General features: G+C 53.9%; 1 protein-coding gene across 1 annotated transcript; it reads right to left on the bottom strand.

Moving 5' to 3' along the window:
* Positions 1–235: 235 nt before the first annotated feature.
* Positions 236–10,614, bottom strand: Gata5 (GATA binding protein 5). Its single transcript, XM_057781265.1, has 7 exons — positions 10,579–10,614; positions 8,846–9,414; positions 7,311–7,486; positions 3,441–3,566; positions 2,928–3,015; positions 2,516–2,640; positions 236–2,203 (listed from the first exon to the last, which is right to left on the bottom strand). The coding sequence occupies exons 2-7, from the start codon at positions 9,387–9,389 to the stop codon at positions 2,048–2,050; spliced, it is 1,215 nt and encodes a 404-aa protein (XP_057637248.1). The 5' UTR covers positions 9,390–9,414; positions 10,579–10,614; the 3' UTR covers positions 236–2,047.
* Between the last annotated feature and the right edge of the window lie 8,226 nt (positions 10,615–18,840).

Raw genomic sequence — 18,840 nt, 5'->3', positions numbered from 1 at the left:
AGAAGCCGAAGCAGGGACCTGGAGAGATGGCTCCGTGGTTAAGAGCACTTGTTGCTCTTTCGGAGGATCCTTGTTCAGTTCCCAACACCCACATGAGGGCTTCCAACCATAGACGCCTGCCGCACCAGGGATGCGTGTGTTAGACATACACACGCGCAGGCAGAACACTCATACAGATAAGATAAATAAATTAAAAAAGAGAGAGAGAGAGCCAGGCAGTGATGGCACACACCTTTAATCCCAGCACTCAGGAGGCAGAGGCAGACAGATCTCTGTGAGTTCGAGGCCAGCCTGGTCTACAGAGTGAGTTTCAGGATAGCCAGAGCGACGTAGTGTGAGCTTGTCTCAGAAACAAACAAAAACAAAACAAACAACAACAACAAACCAAAACCAACCAACCAGAAAAGAAAGAAAGACAAGAAAGAAAGGAAGGAAGGAAGGAAGGAAGGAAGGAAGGAAGGAAGGAAGGAAGGAAAAAGAAGTGAGAAGCGGGAGGGATCTCTTATGCTGGGCCTGCCTCTCTCCTGAGTTCCCTTCCATCCATCCTCTCACTGTGGATCTCTCCAGAAGCCTGCCTGGTTGGTGAGTGCCTGGTGCCTCTTCCACATTTGGGGTCTCCCAGTGACCACAGTGGCTAGATAGATGCATGAGTTACAAATGTAATCATAGTCACCTCTTGTATCACAGAAGGGGAAACTGAGGCTTGGGCAAAAGGGACTTCCAGAAACAGGACTGCAGTGAGAACCCTGTTCTGAGACCTTGTGCAGCTGCTGTGGTCTGGTCTGTGTCTGTGCACACTTGGGTGTGCGTGCTTGGAGGTATTCACACGGTGTCTGTCTCTAGCCCTCTCCCTCCTCTACCCCAGTCTCTGGGTCCTGAAAACAGGCATCAAGGGAGCTGATTGTGCCTTCCACAGATACGTGGAAGGCTAGGTATGCTTACTTGGAGCCAGTGGCAGAAACATGCCTTGCTCTTGGCCCAGTGATATCTACAGAGGCTGCAGGCTACTGTCCCCCGCTTTCCTTCTAACTGGGACCCATTGCCTCTGCCTCAAGCGAACTGGGTGGAAGGATCACAGGTCCACACTGGAGACATGATGGGGCAGTCTTCGTGCTTAGGTGACCCCTTAACTCCTCTACCTTCCGGTTTCCTCACCTGGGGGTGGAACCCTGGAAAAAGATGAGACCTGTGGGGGTGTGGTCTACAGAGCACCCTCTTCCTCTCGCTGCTGGGGCTCTAGAACTGACCTGCATCCTGTGCAGAGTCACAGCCAGTGGGCATGACTTGGTATGAAGAGGGTGCTGCAAAGGGCTGTGTTACCAACTGATGGGCTGATAGCTGAGCCCAGTCACGAGGCCACATGTCACCCAGTTCCAACAGTGTCCGTGCGTGGATCTCTCCACCAGCAAAAGCCTTAGTACACAGATGGCCAGAACAAGGCCTTTTCTGCCCTATCTGGAAACAGGCATACAAATAAATACAGAAGTCTGTGATGATGGCCAGAGAGATGGATTTGCCTTGGGGTGGTGCCCTGGTGCAGTGTTCAACCTGCACACTGGCCTCCGACAGTCCTATACTTGTAGGCAAGAAGGCACTCACTCAGCCTCGCAGAATCAAATATGGGAAGTTAAGAACTTGAGACCCCAGAGGCCCTGTTGGGTCTCCTCCTTCTTACTGCCCGCCTGGACTCTATTTGTTTCACTTGGATCAGATTTTACTGTGGGATGCTGTGAACTTTTGCCAGCTGCTGCAAACTGTTGAGCGTTGATGGCATTCAAGTCGTTGGTGGGTATCTCCAGTCATCTCGTCTACAGAGGGGCCCGTGAGGGGTCTGGGGAGCCTTCAAACCTTCTTCATCCACCAGCCTTCTTCTTCCTCTGGGGTATCAGCGCAAAAAGCTCCCTACCACAGTGGCGAGGGACCCATGGGAGCTGCTGGCCCCAGAGGCTAACCTCCGTTCCTGGGGCCCCTTTGTCTCTGATATGCTCTAGGAGTCAGGTTGGCAGGCTGTTCCTGGGATCCACCGTGGTGACAGCTTCCCGAGTACCTAGGCCAAAGCCAGGGCACACCAGGCCTCCTGACGCAGGACCCCACTGAGGCCAGCCTGGGGGCTCAGGGACGAGGAGGTGAAGGCAAAGTCTTCAGGTTCAAACTTGAACTCCAGATGACTAGGGGCCAGGGATTCATCCACTGAGCTGGAAGCCTGCAGACAGGATGGGGTGAGTGAGTTCGGAGGAGGGTACCACTCTCTGGAGCTGGGAGGCATGCCATAGCGATTTGCTCCAAGCACCCCTCAGCCTAGAAGGACTGGAAAGGCTCCTGAGGAGCACTGACTAGTAAGACCTTCAGGGCTCTGGACCATGGCACACACAGATCTGGGGAACGATGCCACCACATCGGTGGTTGAGGGCTGTGTGCTCAGTGAAGCTCTGGGAGCAGCCCTGGGGGCAAGAACCAAGGTTCTCCAGGGAAGTGTGGAACTGCCTCTTGCACTCCCCTGCCTTATCCCCCTTACCTGGGAGGTGATAGTGGGCCCAGGACACCCCGGAGATGCCAGACTGGGCTCTGCCTTCAGAGTGGTGGCTGAGGCCTCAGTGTTGAGGATAGTGGGAGAAGAGGCTGCGGTGTTTGCTGTGGATCCTGGAAGGGAAGATGGGGGGACATTTACAGAAGATGCCAGATCTGGCCGCATTTCCGGCCATGTGGTCAGTTCTCCTATCCTTGTCCAGAGGAGACTTCTGAAAGTCACACAGCACCAAAAGGTAGAGGGTCAGGCATGGCTTTGTCTAGCCTACTTCTGTCCCACGGTTTGGCCAGCTCACATCATCTGCCCCTCCCCCAACAAGCTGAAGGACACCCATGAGGGGCAGGGTTAGTGTGAGACTCAGAGGCCTGAGTGTGTCGTCCGTCCCCCCCCCCCTTCACACCTGAGGAGCCCTTGATCTTGGCAGGGTTCTTTGGCTTCCGTTTTCTGGTCTGGATGCTCTCTTTCTTCATTGCTAGTGGCCGTGGAACCTGGCAGGGACAGCAAGGGTAGGTGGCTGCTCCCCATCCCTGACCGCCCCTGGGCCCACTGGAGAGCTCACCCCACTCCCCATGCTGGGCTGACCTGCAGGCACAGACCTGTTGGGTCAGCCACCCTTGGATGCCCATCCCATCTGCCCGAGAGCCAAGATGCAGGGCTGGAGTGTATAGAGGGCAAGATTTGGGTGTCCAGCATCCATTCTAGGCTGAAAAGCCCTGGGGAGCTCCATGAGTCTTGGTGGGCAGGACTGCAGAGTGGGCATGGAGTCAATAGCTTTGTCTTCCAGAGAAGTGGGTATGTGGAAAGTCCACACAGGTTTAACACTCCCAGAACATGTTCAAGCCAGGTCCCGTCAGCTGAGGTAGAGGGACAGCCATGTGGTTCTGGATAGAGGTAGCTACTCCCTGCCACTCACCCCGTGGAGCTTCATGTAGAGGCCGCAGGCATTGCACACGGGCTCGCCCTCCGCATTGCGCCTCCAGAGAGTGGTGGTGGCGGTGTGGCAGTTGGAGCAGCAGAGGCCAGATCGACGGGATGAGGACTGTGGGGCAAGTGAGCTGCGGTGAGCTGGGAATTGGGGGTCTGAGTTCTTGACAGTAAATGACAACGAACAGGATGGATAGAAGCTAGCTAGACTCAGCAGTTACCAGTTGCCGGGTCAGGGACTGTTCTGGTTTAGTGAGACATTTGAGGGTGGTATGACTTGAGGCTTGCCATGGGCCTATCTGACAGGAAATGATGTCCTTGGTTTCACATAGCTTTGACTCATTGGCCTTCTGGTCCCAAGACCTGGCCCTTCACCTCTGGGCATTTCCCATCACTGAGATGTAACAGATCTTTCAGAGTCTGGTGGTGGTGTTCTGAGGCCAGGAAGGTGTGGTGTAGCAATACAGCCATTGGTTATTGTCTAAGCCAGCCAGGGTGGCCTAAATCCAGCGTCTCTGTTGGGGTCTAATCTGTCATGGCATCCCGGCTGTGCTCAGTGTCTACAATCTCTTGATCCTGGGCTGTGTGGAGCCTTTTAGCTGTCTACCACATCTCTCAGCAGGGTATCCTGATATCACACCCACCAGGGACCCCTGACTGCCCTGTGTTTGGGGAACTTGGGCCCTGAGCTAGAGGGCAAGCCAGACACAGAAATCTGGGCCCAACTAAAGAAACTGGTGTGGGGCAAGGAATGAGCTCCTGGTACTGTGTCTGGGGAGTCATCACAGAGGGCCCAACCAGACAATGTCTCTAAATTGGCTGAGATTGTTACTTTTCCTGGTACATGGTTCACAGTTCAGTGTATGATAGAATCTTGTCCCTATTACAGAAAGAAAACTTCATTCTAAGAGGCCCTAGGTATCCGGACCCTGAGCTCTTCCTAAATTCCACAGTCCAACCTTGCTGTGACACTTTCTATTCTAGCTACCGGCACCAGACTGTACTGTTCTGTCCCCGCCTTGGTCCTGCCCTTGAATAGCACCTCTGACCCCCCCCAACCCTCCCCTTTATGGTTCAGGGCTTCAGCTTCAACTACAATTCTAGAACATAGGCAAAAGGGACAGTGAGGATTTTGCGTAAATGTTTCTCCTGCAGTACTTGGAATATGATTAGTAAGATATTTGTGTTTATATAGAAGTCACACTTAACTAGGTGTCTGGAATTTTGCAGTCCCCAGTTCCTGCCGGATCTTCAGACCTAGGGAAGCCCTGGCCTGTGGCCTCTCTTCTTCCATGAACCACAGCTAGGAGCTGTGGGTACCCTCTCAGACACGGTGGGTGAGAAACAAAAGCGAGAGTCCCATGGCAGACCATACAAAGGAAGAAAGGTGCACAGACTCATCCCCACACAGAAAAGCAAGCGAAAAGTCTGGAAACCACGTTGGAATCTTTTCATTGCGATTGTGTTTTACTTTTACAAACTAAGAACGTAGGAGAACACAATGGCCCAAGAAGTCATCGCCTTTTCCTGAGCTGTCACGAGCTGCCAGTGACTGCACGGAAGGGAAATGGAAGCTCAGACGTGTCCGGGGACCACAGGAAATCGAGGAGCCAGGTGGGCAGAGCCTTCTCTCTCCATTGAGCACTTGGGCACATGCCCATTTGCCACACCCCAGTGGGGCCCCCCAAGCCTCCGTCTGTCCTTTCCCCTTGTCTGTGCAGGCAGCCTGGTCACTTTTGGGTGCCCAGCGACCAGCCTCTCCTGGCTGCACTTCATTTCTCTTTTACCTGCTCTTTTTCTTCCTTCCTTTCTTTCTTTTAATTTAACCTTATTTTATGTACTTTGGTCTGAAGGTGTCAGATCTCCTGGAACTGGAGCTACAGACAGTTGTGAGCTGCCTCATGCATGCTGGGAATTAAACCTGGGTCCTCTGGAAAAGCAGTCAGTGCTCCTAAGCCCTGAGCCACCTCTCCAGCCCTTGCCTGTTCTCTTTGAGAGAACTTCATCTCCAATGACGGCCCATCTGGAAGGAGAGTGGCACTAAGTGCTGGCCTCCACGCCCTGGGGCCTCCAGATTGCTAAGGTAGACACCCAGGGAAGGCAGCTGAGCCCTGCTTGGAGGGCAAGTCATATTTTCAGGAAAGAGTTTTGGAAAACGAAAGCTGCAGTACGGAGCATTGCAGAGTGGCTTCCTTGGAGCCCAGGGCCCAGTTACCCAGGACTGGCTGGGTGCAGAGCCATCTGGAGCCTTGGGGATCGGCCAAGACTGGAAACACCTCCAGTTTCAAACTGAGGGGAGAAGAGTACATTTGGGGGGCAGAGAACGCACCCATCTACCCCAGAGCCAACCAGGGACTCTTGCCTGATTCTTCTTTGCTTATCACTGTGCCTGAGTGCCCAGTTCAGAACCTGGCATGGAGGAGAGAGGGCAGACTCAAGGGACAGGACAGATCTGCCGCCTGGGGAGATTGTACCCCAGCCTAGGATGCAGTCTTCCATACCTGGGCTGTGTTTCTATCTTGTTATCTATGGTTTCCACATTAGAGGATGTCATGAAGACCAGGCTGGGAAGCACTCATGCAGGGGGTTTCCATTATAAGGCAGATCACTGAAGGAAGGGACCAGAAGGCACAGTAGCCTCTGGAGTGATCCTTCAGACGGCAAGAGGCAAAATATTGGGCAGAATGGGCCTACAGATCCCCAAATCCCAGAGAAATCCCTTCCTGCATCCTACCTGCCTTCTGGAGCTCATAACGTTGTTCCTATCTTAGGGCCTCACACGCCTGTAACATACAATGTACAAGAGCTACAACCCCATGTCAGTGCACTCAGGAAGCCAAGTTCAACACACCTGTCAGGTAGAACTAGGGCAGCCAGGGCCCAGACCCTGCCTGATATGGACATGGAACCCTTTTGAAACCTGGAGGGTGAGAAGCACCCCCATATGGAGAGGTTGACCCTCATCTGGGGTTCACACCTTTAGACAGGAGGGCCTGGTACTCAGGAGCAGTCTTGCCCAGGCCTGAGACCCATGGATCCCCTCTACCCTCCATAGCAAGAATGTCAGGTAATCTGCCAACACCAACCCAGACACATATTTAAACCTGAACTTGAAGGTTTGCCTGTGAGATGGTAGACTAAAGCTACTTCCTGCCTCAGCGACTGCTGGCGGCCCAGTCTGACCTTCATTTCTAACCAACAGCTATACGGTCACATACGTACCGGAAAGAACCAACAGTGAAAACAAGACTCATAGCCAGCGAGATTGGCAAAAGGCAGAGGCCTGGTTTCCTAGGGACCCCAACCCAGAGATTCTCTCGTGTAGTAGGTTCTCGACATCACCATCAGTGGGCCAGCACCTCTTCCCTCAACCCCATTTGCACTGGTCACCTTGAGGCCTCTAACTGATCAGGTTACCCCCCACCATTACCACTAACACAGTCTCACGGCAGCACTGAGCCCCCAGGGTCCCGCAGAAACTGTGGCTTATTTACCAGGGCAGACCTCACTCTCAAACCCGATCCCAGGACATCCTGTGCCCATGTAGCAAGCAGCTTTGAAACACCCCTTACTCTGTCAAGTGCCAGGTAACCTGCCGATACGGCAGTGGGTTTTAAGACCCGAGCCAGGTCCCCACCAGGAGTTCTTGCCTGGATCCTGATGGGTTCCTGGATATTTTCAAACCCCAGGAAGAGCTGAGTTGGTCTGGCCCAACCAGGAGCCCCGGGCAGCTCACAGCCCTGTACTTCAATTCCTAGCCCATCCTTCAGGAACCCAGCGGCTGCTGAGCGTGCAGGAACCAGCCATTCCCTTTATCCTTTAGTAGCACTAACCCTGGTCCTCTCTCTGCCACACTCACCAGACGCTTCTGAGGCCTCACTAGTGGCCGGTTGACCCCGTTCATCTTGTGATAGAGGCCGCAGGCGTTGCACAGGTAGTGCCCGGTGCCGTCACGGCGCCACAGTGGTGTAGACAGGGCTCCACAGTTGACACACTCCCGGCCCTCACCAGGAAACTCCTCCAAGAAGTCAGGTACTGTGGGGACAAGAAGATTGTGGGTTGGGGCCTCTGCCCCCTCTGGAGAGCCCGAGGGCTCCTATTTTTATAGTGTCTTATACCTAACTCATTAAAGGTGATTTATTTATATACTTAGTCTTATTTAGTTTTCAGTGAAATTTGTTAGAGCCGCTTTTATAAGGCAGAAATAAAAAACCAAACTTTAAGGTAGATACCCGAGATGGCCCCTTTCTTAACCAGGGTCCACGTCAGCCTTTGTATTTCTAATAAGCGTTGGAAGCAGATGTGTCTACACAGACAGAAGGAAGTGGATGGCAGAGCCTTATTTCCTCCCTCCCGTCCCACTCGAGGGCCTCAAGGAGGAGTGGACTGGGAGACAGAGACCTGGGGTTCTATAGGTGCTGATGGCCTTGATGTCAGCTTTGTTGTGGGGTCAGTCACTGTCCTCCCTCAGGAGGCAAGACCATAGGGGCATCAGGAATCCTGGTTCAGCTCCAGGTATAGCATGGGACCACAGCCATACAGGCAGGGGGGCACTGGCTGGGGGCAGGGTGGGATCAATCATCTCCTGACTGGAGGTGGGTACCAGGCACAGGGGTCGCCCTTGTCTAAGTGCGCTAGATTGACTTGGGCCAAGAGGGGCCTATGAATCAGGGGGCAGGCTTCCCAGTTCTTGGAGGGATGGCCTAGAGGAGACCCCGAGGCCTCTTTGCTCTGCTTGTGCCTCAAAAATACTCAGAAACCGAGAGAAGCAATTCTCAGCTCAACAACCTTGGGATCTAATCTAATCTCATTTTTGTTCCTGGGAGGTGTGGAAATCTCAAGCTGGAATGCCAGTGTTGCAGAACGAGATGGCTGTGGTGACTTGCTCAAATAATCAGTATTTTGAACTTTATAAAACTCATTTTAGCCTGGCATAATGGTGTCTGCCTGTAAGCGCGGCACTTAGGAAGGCTGAAGGAGGGCCGCTGTTAAGTTTGAAGCTACTTAAAAAGTCCCTGTCTTAAAACCAAAAATTATTTCCAAAACTTTCAAGAAAAGTTTAAAATGGAGTTTCTAAGTTGATATATTCCAGAATGCTATTTTGGGGTTTGGTCGGGTGAAAAGCAGAAATATATTATTTTCTTGCTATTATACTGAAAAAAAAAAAGAATTCTGGATCGAGTGTTTTTCATCTCATTGCGTTCCAAATAGGTTCCTGTATCTTGGCAATTTTAGGAGGGACTCTTGTGGGGTTGGATCAGGCGGGTGAGCCCTGACTGCGGAAAAACGCGTTTCGTCTTTTCGCAAGCATAGCATTTCGTAGCGAGCGGGTTTATCGCTGCGCGCGTTAATATTAGAACCACGTCCTCTGGGCAGCCCCAGACCGGTACTCACCGAAGGTCGCCCTGCGGCCAGGGAGGCCGCTAGGGCGGCTCTGCAGACCGTGCAGGATGCTACCATCGAAGGGTCCGGAGGTCCACGAAGGGGCTACGTCGGGAGTCACGTATGCCGGGTAGGTTGTGGGATACGAGGCGCCCATGGGTCTCCCGAGCGGGGTCGGGTACTGTTCGCGAGCCAGCAGCGAGCCCTGGAAGGCGCTGCTGTCCCGGGCCCCCGCACTGCCGCCGCTGCCCGACCCCGGGGGGCTGTGTGCGAAGGGGAAGGTGGCGGCTCCCGGTGGGTGTGCGGCTGGAGGGTGTGGGCTTCCAGAGCCGAAGGCTGAGGAGTCAGAGGCAGCTGCCTGAGTCCAGCTAGAGTGTGCGGCAAGCGCGGGAGGCTGCGAGCCCGGCTCACACGCAGGCAGGTAGGGCAGCATGGAGGGCACACGCGTGGGTGCCACGAACACCGGGGAGCCGGGTCCCGAAGCGTGCAGAAAGGCTCCCGAGTCGGTGTAGGTGGCTTGACCAGAGCTCTGGGCCAGCGCCAAGCTCTGATACATTTTTTTCACCCGGCACGAGCTTGACCTGCAGAGAAGAAAGACAGGCGTCGAGGGCAAGAGTCACTGTATTCGCTACATCAGCTCTCACGCTCGCCCTGGGGCAGGTGCTGCTGCTCGGCTTGCAAACTCCTCTTTTCCGAGTCGGTTCACCGGGGCAGGTCCGAGTTTCCTCCGGGTGGAACGACCGAGTTAGAAGAGGTGCAGGGCCCCAGGAACGAGGTCCTTGCCACGCGTGGAGAGATCGCCCGCCAAATCCCTCACCCGCGGGGCAGGAAAGCGCGGCTCTGACCGAGGACCCGTAACCGGCGGGTTGTAGACTGGGTCTCCAGTCGGAGCCGCTCCGTAGGGAATCCCGGGAGCTTCGGCCGCCCCGCCTCCACCGGGCCGCCCCTTCCCTCTCGGATTCGGTCCCTCCCTCCCCTTAGGGTCAGCGCCAGGGCTCCGGCCTCAGTGCCACGTGACCCAAACTGGCTCTGCTTGTCGAACTCTGGGACCACAACGCACCCGCGTCCCCTCAGCTGAGCGCTAACGAACGCAGGCAGTGCGAAGAGGCGTACGCGCCCAGGGTCCTGGGACAGCAGCAGCTCTGAGCCGCCTTTGTTGCTATGATCACAGGTCCCAGCCCTCGCTCCAGCCCCAGGCTGGTTTAGAGGCCGGTTCCACGTCCTGTGGTTGAGTCGATGATCCAGGCCCCACTGAACCCGTGGTGCTGGAACAATGTCGGCCCGCACCTGAGGACCCTATTTTCCCGAACCTACATGGGGATCTAGCTTCCACGGGGACCGCAGGGCTCAGGCCTCTATTCTCTTTCTGGGTGTTTTGTTCACCAGCAATTACTCCAGTGCCAGCGAACCCTGAGTGGAACATTGTAGTTCCTAAGTCCACAACCGTTTTCACTGCTAGACTCAAAGTTCCGAGGCTCTCAACCCGGCAAGAGTCTCTTTCAGGTGCTGGAAACACAGGCCCTCACCTTCCCCGGAGGCTGGTGCCCAGAGCATCCAGCTCAGTTTTGTTGGGACTTCTGTGCCCTGGCTGATCGAGCGAGCGTCCCAGACGGAGGGAGAGCATTCAAAAAGAGCGGCAACCCTGGAGGGCCCAAAAATGGTAGCGAATGTTTCTCATTTGCTCACACCGGCCCAGGGGTGCTGCAGGCAGGAGCTCCTAAAATAAAGGAAGTACCTCGACTAACCTTGGGGCAGTGTCCACCGCGTGCTGGCTGTTCAGCGAGGGAATAGTTCTTAGGAAGAAGCTGAGCAATGCCGGCACACTGGTATCCACACACTCTGCTCTCTTTCAACATGCGGGGATTCTAGGTATGAGCCAAGAGAGGACTCGAGGAGGGCACCCTGGGCCTGGGGATGGTACAGACTGTCCTGATCTAGGCTGTAGAGTCTGAGCCCTGGAAGTGTGGAGTTGAAGCTGGGGCTGTCGGTTCCTGGGAAGGGGAGTTCCTTAGCGTTTCCTGCTTCAAGGCACCTCCCACTGCATTCTCCTGACTTCTCTTCCTCCCTCTTTGAGGTGGAGACTGGGCCAGGGTTTCAGCACTGACTTCACGGTTCTCTTTCCTATGGCGGGCACAATGCTTGGATCGCCCGGCTTCACAAAACAACACTGCACCCTCTCTTGGAGAATGTTTACGGGAAATGGGAGATTCCCCCCTGCTCTCCAGCAAGTCCGGGAGTGAAAAGTGACTTGCTGGGTACTGAGTCCTCTTCTCCCCAAAACCAGTGGCAGACCTAGGGTCCTGTGGGGATGGAACTAGTGGGACTTGGGCTTTCTGCTTGGGATAAACTCAGTAAAGTCCCGGAGGGGGGAATAACCATATGACCTGGGCTGAGTTTAATTGTTTCCTCAGTCTTACTGAGGCAGACAGAGTTACTCCTCTTTACAGAGGAGTAAAGCACAGAATAGCTGGTAACCCAACAAGCTGATTCAGACAAACGAAGGGTTTCAAATTTACCTAAGGAGGGAGTCCTGGCCTCTGTAGACATGGATCAGAGGAGAAGATCCACCCTCAGAGGCTCCTTGGAGGTTTGGCCTCACGAAGGCCAGTCTAGTGGGTGCCCTGGGTCATTGTCCACCTGGTACTGTCTGGACAGGGAAGCAGGCACATCTGTTCACAGAGAATAGAACAGGAGTGGCTGTGGGGTGTCCTTTGCCCAGATCGGGTTGCCCTGCAGTGATGGGACACTGGCTATGACAGAATTTGACTTTTACAGGACCCTTCTGCTTGAGCCAGAGAGGGAGGAGTCTCAAACCACAAACCCTAGGTCCTCTTGACTCTGTCTCATCCTTCCCCAGAAGGATGTTGACGCCATGTTCTACTTATGAGGAGGGAGCCAACCCCTGAGCCACCGGGCCTGTGCTTGCTTCTTACCCACAGGGTTTTCTCATCAGAGCTTCCTCCTGGAAGAGCCCTTGTTTTCTCGTCTGTCAAACTCCTATGCGGCCCTCAAGGCCGACCTCACTCCCTGCGGCTCATCGGTACATTTCACTCACAGATTGTTATGTGTTCCTGTCTGTCCTTCTCCGCGGATGCTGAGTCCCAAGGTCAGTTTTGAGGAAGGCAGGATAGAGAAAGCAGGATAGGGGGCTCAGCTTCGCTGTAGCAAGACTTCACAGCACTGATTTGCTGTTTTCCTTCCTGTGATCATGCTTGCCTCTCATGGTGACTTCAGGGAGGGATCGATTGAATTGGCTCCAGGTAGAGGCTGATGAACACTGGCCAGGTGGGTGGATGAACAGGTCCTGGCCCCAGGGTACCAAAGAGTAGGCCAGGAAGGCCGGTGGGAGCTTCTGCCTTGGCTATCTATGGTGACCCTCAGCCTGCCCCTCAGTTAGGTAAGGAGAAAGGACGCAGCTCTGAGATAAGGACCCTGGACCCTGTTGTCTAGATAGATGAGGGGTCAGCACGTTAGTTCTCTGGGGACCAAACAGAGCTGAATTCCACCATCCTGGGGTTAACAGGGCTGCGGGCATTGTGATCACCAGGGCCTGAGTGGCCAAGCTGGAGGGCGGGAGGGAGACCTCCTGCCAGGCTGACAGGATCTGGGTTTCATTTCCAGCTGTCACTTACCCCGCAGACCACCCCCTCCCCGCTGCAGAGCTTGGGAACTGTTAGCGCAGACACATTTATCGAAGGAAAAGAAAACGGTTCTATTGTTCAGGGGGATAAGGGGGCGTCAGGGACTCTAGACTGACTCCCTAGAGGGACTTTAGGCGCCTGCGGCTTGCATCACACTCTGGCTGTGTTTGCTCCTACAGGATCGTTGCTCCTGCAGTGGGAATGGCCTGGGACTGGGAACCTTTTGGTCGCTGCCTCTAGGTGGAGCCCTTGTGCACACACCTTGTCTGTAGTCACTGGGATGCTGGTTGTGGCCCCTGGGCTTTGAGGGCAGACAGAAGTGGCTTTAGTTTAACCTGGGGGAGGGAAGAAACTCCTAAGAGCAGGGTTGGCTAGGTGTGGGGTTGGGACTGGACTGCTCCCCACCCCAGTTCCCCTCCTCCCTGGGTACCGGTTACTCTTGCCCTTCCCCATAAGAGCTCTGGGAACTGTGAGAAGGCCTAGGGATCTTCCTTTACTTCCCATGGTAGCCTGGGGGCTCAGGGAGGTTCAGGGCTATGCCTTCAGTAAGTACTATTGCCCAGCCCCTAGGGTGAGAAAGCTAGCTACCATCCCCCTACCTACTTTCTTCAGCTCCTCAACTCCCCTTTCTTTGTCTCCTCAATGGGGCAGTGGGGTTCCCTGTTGACCCCACTAGGCCTCAGTCTCAGGAACTCAGCACCTTCTGGGCGATTCTAGAGCTCCTTCAAGGACTGCAGAACTGGTTGAGGCGAGGGAGGGCTGAGAGGTGTGGTTGAGAACTGGGAGGAGGAGGGGAGCCTGGGGGTGCTGAATCTGGAGGGTCTAGATGTGCTGTGTCTGGGGACACAGGATGCGTTCCTCTTGCAGGTGTGTTCACACTCAGACGCTAGTACTGTCTTGGACCCCTGCCCGCAGAAGTGGGTTTAAGCCACCTCTGTCTGGCCCTCAGGCCGGAGCCACCTGTCTGCGCTGAGAGCTGAAACGAAGGAACCTTCAGAGCAAGGCGTCATCTGCAGTGCCCCTTCTCTGTCTGGGTCCCTCCAAGCCCACAGAGCTTTTGTCACAGGGACCCCCAAGACATTTCCTAAGTGTCCTTACATGCTTGTCCTCACACAGGGACTTGCCTCGTTTGAACTCTTTAAGCATTCCACTGAGGCGGGCAGTTTTCATGCCTCCTTTCCAGATGAGAAAACTGAGACTGGACATGGCAGTCCCAGGGATACAACCGGGCAGAGGCAGCATTTGAACCCAGGGCCAGGGGCTGGAGAGATGGCTCAGAGGTTAAGAGCATTGCCTGCTCTTCCAAAGGTCTTGAGTTCAATTCCCAGCAACCACATGGTGGCTCACAACCATCTGTAGAGGGGTCTGGTGCCCTCTTCTGGCCTGCAGGCATACACACAGACAGAATATTGTATACATAATAAATAAATAAATATTTTTAAAAAAAAATCTGAACCCAGGGCCAGCATTCCTTGGTCCTCGTTCCACTCCACAGTCACTGCTGGCCCCTGCTGCTCGCCTATTCCACGGGTGCTAGACCCATAGGGCTGAGCGAGCTCCCCGTCTGTCTAAGAAGCCTGCAGCCCTGAGTGGCCCGTGGGCCGAGTGGAAGGGCTCCATTGCCGCTAGCGGTGACTGTCAGCTCCCGCAAACGGGAACGTGGCCTTGCATGCATCACACTGCAGATGAGGCAGCGGAGCCTGAGCCAGTGGAGCCTGAGCAGGAGTGAAGGTGGATTTCAGGGGCGCTGTGCTTCATGTGTGACGAAATCCACCTTCAAAGCCCTTCCCGACACTGCTCAGCCTTCATCGTGGCAGCTGCCGCACCAGACCGCTAGACAATCTCAAGGTGAGTTTGTATTTGGATGGGCTTCCCTCTAAACTGAAGAAGCAGTAAATGCACGGTTACAGGACAGGATGGCTTTGAGACATGCCTTCCAGGGACAGAGGGAAAAATGGGCAGGTAGGCCTGTCACGTCCCCAGAGAGGAGTTCCCTGAGCAGGACTTAGGATGGACAAGGCTGCTGGACTCACAGCTCTCAGTTGAAAATTAGCTCCCAGAGAGTGACCTCACCCTGGACACCCGGTGACCAGGCTGGGGAGAAGTGAGTCACCAACCAGCCTGACAATGATGCTGCCCTGCCAGGTGAATCTTTGCCCCTGACTGAAGTAGTGTTAGGGACGCCAGGCACACACCTTTAATCCCAGCATTTGGGAGGCAGAGGCACGCAGATCTTTGAGTCTGAGGCCAGCCTGGGCTACAGAGAGAGTTTCAGGACAGCTAGGGCTACACAGGGAATCCTTGTCCTGAAAAACCAAAATAAATAAGTAAAAAGGTGGGAAGGGGTTTGGCGTCTGTGCGGTGGGCATCAGCTGGGCTGAGAAAGATTAAATTGAAAACTTCCACTTGTGAGATTCCACTCTAGGAAACCTAAACACCTATAATCCTAGAACTTAGGAGATAGAGGCAGGAGGATCAGGAGTTCAAAGTTAGTCTGGACGGCCGAGACAGTCTCGAAAACCCAAACAACAAGCATAAACTATTAAAAATAAGCCGGACCCCGTCCCATGTGAGTCCACTCATTCATTCAGTGACCTCCCCTCAGCAGACAAATATTCCGTGTGTGTGGAAGGTCATTCTAAGGCTGAGCTGGGGCGCAGGGGAGGGGACCGCAGGCTCCACCCCAGGCACCTTGCATCTTGGCACTATGAAGGAATTGGTATGATGTGAGTGAGTAGACTTTTGGTGGTTTGGACTGGGAACAAGGCATAGCACACTTCTGGAGTGACTTTGATGCCCGAAGTCAGCTACTACTCTTGCCTTGAGAACCCCACAGTTGTGAAAGACTTGGTGGCAAGATGCTCCTATCCTGTGTTCCTACAAGAAAAGTCCCTTGGGCAGAGGTTCCAGGCAGCTGAATGGCAGACTGTGAAACCCCTCTTCCAGGTTGAGTGGGAAGCCAGTTGGCCTCACCTTAACCTTCAGGGTGACCCTGAGTGAAGAGAAAGCTCTCCTGTCTTCTCTGTAGAGCTTTGCTGAGGCCCACAGGGGACGCTGAAGGTTCTCGTGGCTGGTTCTCGGGGTCAGCAAGTAGGGTGATCTGCAAGGGGCTGCTGCTTCCCAAGACTCTATCCTGCCCAGGAGCCCACGGAAAGGACTCTAAATGCAGTACCTTCTGAAGCGCTCATTGCCCACCAGGTCCCTGGGTCCAGTGGAGGTGTGTCTTCCCACAATAAGTCATCTGGCCAGTCTTAGAGCTTGGCAGCTAAGACAGGAGAGGGCAGTGGAAAACGGGGAGCTGTTCTTGGTTGCTGTGCATTTCGGAACTATGATGGAGAACGCTGGGGAAGACGGCACAGCAATGACTTAGCAACTCCTAGGCTCATGGAGGCTACAGAACTCTCAGAGTGGGATTGGCCAGAATTTAGGTGAAGCAAGGAATGCTGCTGATTGGTTTGCATACTTGGGGGACTTTCCAGCCCAGGATACTCCCAGGTCAGCTCAGAAACTTGTCTTGGAGTAGGTGAAGGCTAAATTTAGGCCCTAGGTGGGAGGCATTTAGTAGGGATTTACTGTGAGGCGGATAGCGTCTATCCCACTAGCATGGGGGATATTCTCTACTACCTAGGTGATCCACCCACCAGCTGGACTACCCTAGCTTGCTCCCTCTGTCTCCTTACGGTGACAACCTTAACCACATTCCTATAGAGACCATCCCTGGGATGTAAAAAGGGCTGGTGAGCACACTTGAACCCCCAAATGAGCTGGTGGTAATTTACGATGTAAATGGATTTTACTCTCACTTTTACTCCAAGTGTTTGGGTGATCAGCTGCCTTGTGCTGGACTGTAGAGGACTGGGTTGGCTACACGCTGTGGCAAGGCAGTCTATGTGAGTCATGTCAGGTTATTCCTCCCCAACTTCCTGACCTTACTAAAGCTTCAGGACAGGATTTACTTTGGAGAGACCTGGAGCTGTTTGGGCTTGGGGGAGGGGGAAGGGGTGCAGATCCGAGTGCAGCCAGAGCTCAGAATGGTGCCAGTCACGTGGTATGAAGCATATTTTAGCCTTCTCTTGTGCTCTTATCTGTAAAAACTTTCTTCTCTTCTCTCCCTCTTCTCCCTCTCTTTCTCGCTTTTCTCTGCTTCTCACTTTGTTCCTGAAGAATCCCACCCAGAGGGGCTCAGGCTCCCGACTGAGCCTGAGTGCTTTGAGGAGGCTCCATGGTGTCTGTGGGGAGCCTTACTGCTTTCTTCCAGGTCTGTGGGGGAGGACAGCCTAGGAACTCCCATCCCTCAAGACCACAGTCTCCGGGGCCAGGGGCAGGGTTTTATCGTATTTTGGTTGTGTCTGCTTAGTGTACTGACTCCGGAAGTGTCAGAAGTCACCAACCAACTCCTGTTGGTGGGGCCAGATTTGAGCCGTGAACCCAAGGAAGTTAAAAGGTTTCCGAAGCGCCGAGTAGTCTAGATAGAAGGGTGACTGAGCAGCTGGGGAACTGACGCCTACCTTTCATTCTCACGCTTTAGCTTTGGGCATGTGTGCGTGTGTGTATGTGTGTGTATGTGTGCGTGTGTGTATGTGTGTGCGTGCATGTGTGTGTGCGTGTGCACATGCGTATGTGTGTGTGCGTGTGTGTGCGCACGCGCATGTGAATGTGTGGGTGGCTGCAGATGTGCATTCATGTGAGCCTGGGCATGTATGTGTGGGCATGTGAATGTACTTGCACAAGCAGTTCACATAGGTGAACATGCATGCTCATGTGGGAATGTGTGTGTACACACACGACTGTAAATAATATATTTCTTTTACAATAAACAGTGTGTGAATACCTTAGTAAGAGAGATGAGGGGAAGCAGTATTTTTGTATGTTTGGCTGTAGACATTCTAAATGTCATATAAAACACGTAATGAAAGAAAGTGTGTCCTTGAGACAGGCCTAGTCCCTGTGTCCTGGGTTTGCCATGTAGATTGGACTGCCAGCCTGAACAGAGAGGGAAGATTATTGTTCCTGATACTCAGTGAGAGGTGTCCTGAGCCCTCTTGTGACTTCACTTCCTGTCTGAGCTCCATCATGCAGAGGTGCGGGCAGCTCTCAAGAACTGAACAGTTCTATGCGCAGGGCTAGGGTCTGAGAGGGAGGATGCAAGGGGCTGAGCCTGCGTGTAAACACCCATGTGAATGCATGCCGCGTTTACATTCATAGTCATGCATGTCCACACATTCCTTCATGAGCATGCATGCTCACCTGTGTGAGCTGCTTGTGCAGGGATCTTCACATGCCCACATGCATGCCCACACTCACATGAATGCACATCTGCAGCCTCCCAATATTCAATGCATACACATACTTGTAGGTACAACCACTTCCTGCCCTACACCTGGCACCCACACTGACTGGGAACATCTGATTGGTGCCCATTTCTGAGCACCAGTCTGGGTAGCCATTCCTCAGCCTTGGACAGGCCTCGAGTAAGTAGATGAATGACTATTCCTTAGTCACTCATGGTTGGGCAGCCAGCTGGGACACTGCTCTCCAGATGGACCAACAGGATCTACTGAACCCTGACATGATGTCCTGAAAGGCTTTTGAGCCTGCATTAGAATATTCTGGAGTCCTAAGCAAAGGTCGGGTTTTCCTGGTGAGCAGGGGCTTGGTGAGTGGGGTGGTACCCCGACATTGAAACCCCTATACAAGCCTTCCCACAGGCCCAGGGATTGGCAGGCAGGAGACCAAACAAACCTCATACTCCAGAGATAATTCCCAGGCAGCAGAGAATCTCCGACCTGTGGGAGAAGGCAGCTGAAGCCAGGGAAGGCCCAGGTGATGGCCAGAGCCTTGCCAAGAGCCTCTGTCCCCCACAGTGCAGGAGGCAGAGGGGGCAGATGGGCCTCTGTACAGCCTATGGTGGGGGTACTGCAGAGAAGTTTTGAGCTGGAAACTGAATGTCACCTTGGGTCAGGACCCAGCCCAGTGCCTTTGTCAAGCTCCTTGCTGGCTCTACCTTGGTCCATGCCCCTGAGAGAAGGTGTAAGGGCCATTGCATGGCATCTTAGGATGGCTCTGGGGGGTCACCTATCCATGTGGGTTGTAACTTTGTGCTGGAGTTGGGTCCTGCTCTGCCCCCCTTAGTGATCAACTATGAAGTTCATGCAGTCCTAACTTTAGAGGGGATGTTGTGTGGAAACGGAAAATTCATACCTGAAACACGCTAGTGCCCAGGCAGAGAGGTGGGAAGACAGTCTCACGGCTTTGCCCCTCCTGCTCACCAAGCATCCAACCTGTCCAGAACTCACTAAGTTGTCACCCAGATGGATTAGGATTGTCCCCACTTTGGTGACTCCCCATCCGGGGCTGACAGGTTTG

The sequence above is a fragment of the Chionomys nivalis genome, chromosome 9 (genome assembly GCF_950005125.1).
Source record: "Chionomys nivalis chromosome 9, mChiNiv1.1, whole genome shotgun sequence".
Lineage (NCBI taxonomy): Eukaryota > Metazoa > Chordata > Mammalia > Rodentia > Cricetidae > Chionomys > Chionomys nivalis.
The sequence above is the reverse complement of the archived record's forward strand: the minus strand, read 5'-3'. Positions and strand labels throughout refer to the sequence as shown.